Source organism: Aptenodytes forsteri, unplaced genomic scaffold (genome assembly GCF_000699145.1).
Source record: "Aptenodytes forsteri isolate BGI_AS27 unplaced genomic scaffold, ASM69914v1 Scaffold517, whole genome shotgun sequence".
NCBI classification, from domain to species: Eukaryota; Metazoa; Chordata; class Aves; order Sphenisciformes; family Spheniscidae; genus Aptenodytes; species Aptenodytes forsteri.
In genome coordinates, this window is record NW_008795546.1 from 27572 (window position 1) to 28910 (window position 1339).

The following is a 1339-nucleotide window of genomic DNA, read 5'->3' on the forward strand; positions in this document are numbered from 1 at the left end:
TGGGAAATGTTAAGTTGGTGGGAAAGAGCTGAGATGGGTTAAGGAAGAAGAGGAGGAGACCTCAAAGAGTGGGGAGAAGGAAGGAGGGGTGGTGGGATGGATGAGAAAGGGGGGGCCCCTCGGGAGGGGGTGAGATGGGAGGTGGGTTGGAGGGATGGAGAGAAGGAGAGAGAGAGAGAGGAAAGGTGGGATGGAAGAAGGGATGGCGGGATGGAGAGGTGGTGGGGGAAGGAGGAAGGGATGGATGGAGGGATGGATGGAGGGATGGACGGAGGGAGACCTGCATTTTCTTCGGAGGATTCTGTGTGCCCCTCTCCCCACAGCCCCCCCACCCACCACCACGATGTCCTCATCCCTTGCCAATGCCTCATCCCCTCCCAACACCACAGCTGCCCCCGTCCCCGGCGCAGCGGTGGGACTGACCCTGCTGTCGGTGGCATTGGCGGTGGGGCTGCCAGGCAATGCCATGGTCCTCTGGAGCTTCGCCATCACCCGCCGTCGCAGTGTCCCCGTCCTCCTCATCTTCCACTTGGCCTTGGCCGATGTGGTCACCCTCCTCACTGGTCCTGTCTACCTCCGGGCCTTGAGTGTTGGCCAATGGGACATGGGCTTGGCCGTCTGCCGTGGGTGTCACTACCTTGCTGCCACTGCCATGTATGTCAGCATCTTCCTCATCGCTCTTCTGGGTCTCCATCGGTGCGTGGCAGTCTCCAGGCCAGTGACGGCGGTGGTGACGGCGGGTGGTCGTGCCAGACGGTTGGCTCATGGAGCAGCTGCAGTGACTTGGTTGGTTGCTTTGGTGTTGGCCATCCCATCCATCGTCTTCCGAAGGGTGAAGGATGGGCACTGCCAGCGGGTGCACAGCACGGAGGCTTGGTTGGTGGTCCACAACCTTCTGGAGACCATCTTGGGTTGGGCTCTACCATTGACTGCTATAGCCACTGGCTATGGGTTACTGGTCCACCGGTTACACCAAACCCGCTTGGCCCGGCGCAGTCGTACCTTCCGGCTGGTGGCTGCTGTGGTGGTGGCCTTCGCCATTGCATGGGGCCCTTACCATCTCGCCAGCTTGTTGGAGGTGGCAATGGTCCTACAAGGAGGTGGTGGGACTTTGAAGGCGGCTGCCAAGGCCACTCGGCCACCGGCCACTGCCTTGGCCTTCCTCAGCAGTGCCATGAACCCCCTCCTCTATGCCTGCGCCGGGCGGGGGCTGCGCCGTGGTGCCGGGGGGTCTCTCCTGCCCCGGCTCCTGGAGATCTCAGCCATCACTGGCAGCTCCCGAGGGACCTTGGCCAAGGGGACCCAGCGCGGGGGGAGGAGCTGGAAGGGGGTGGAGGGA

General features: G+C 62.7%; 1 protein-coding gene across 1 annotated transcript in view; it reads left to right on the forward strand.

The window, feature by feature from the left end:
- Positions 1 to 343: 343 nt before the first annotated feature.
- LOC103901262 (leukotriene B4 receptor 1) overlaps positions 344 to 1339 on the forward strand; it is a gene marked incomplete at its 3' end in the record, with an annotated part of 18337 nt that continues 17341 nt past the window's right edge. Inside the window, exon 1 of the mRNA XM_009282112.1 lies at positions 344 to 1330. Coding sequence (XP_009280387.1) covers positions 344 to 1330 — 987 coding nt within the window. The remainder of the gene's footprint in view (positions 1331 to 1339) is intronic.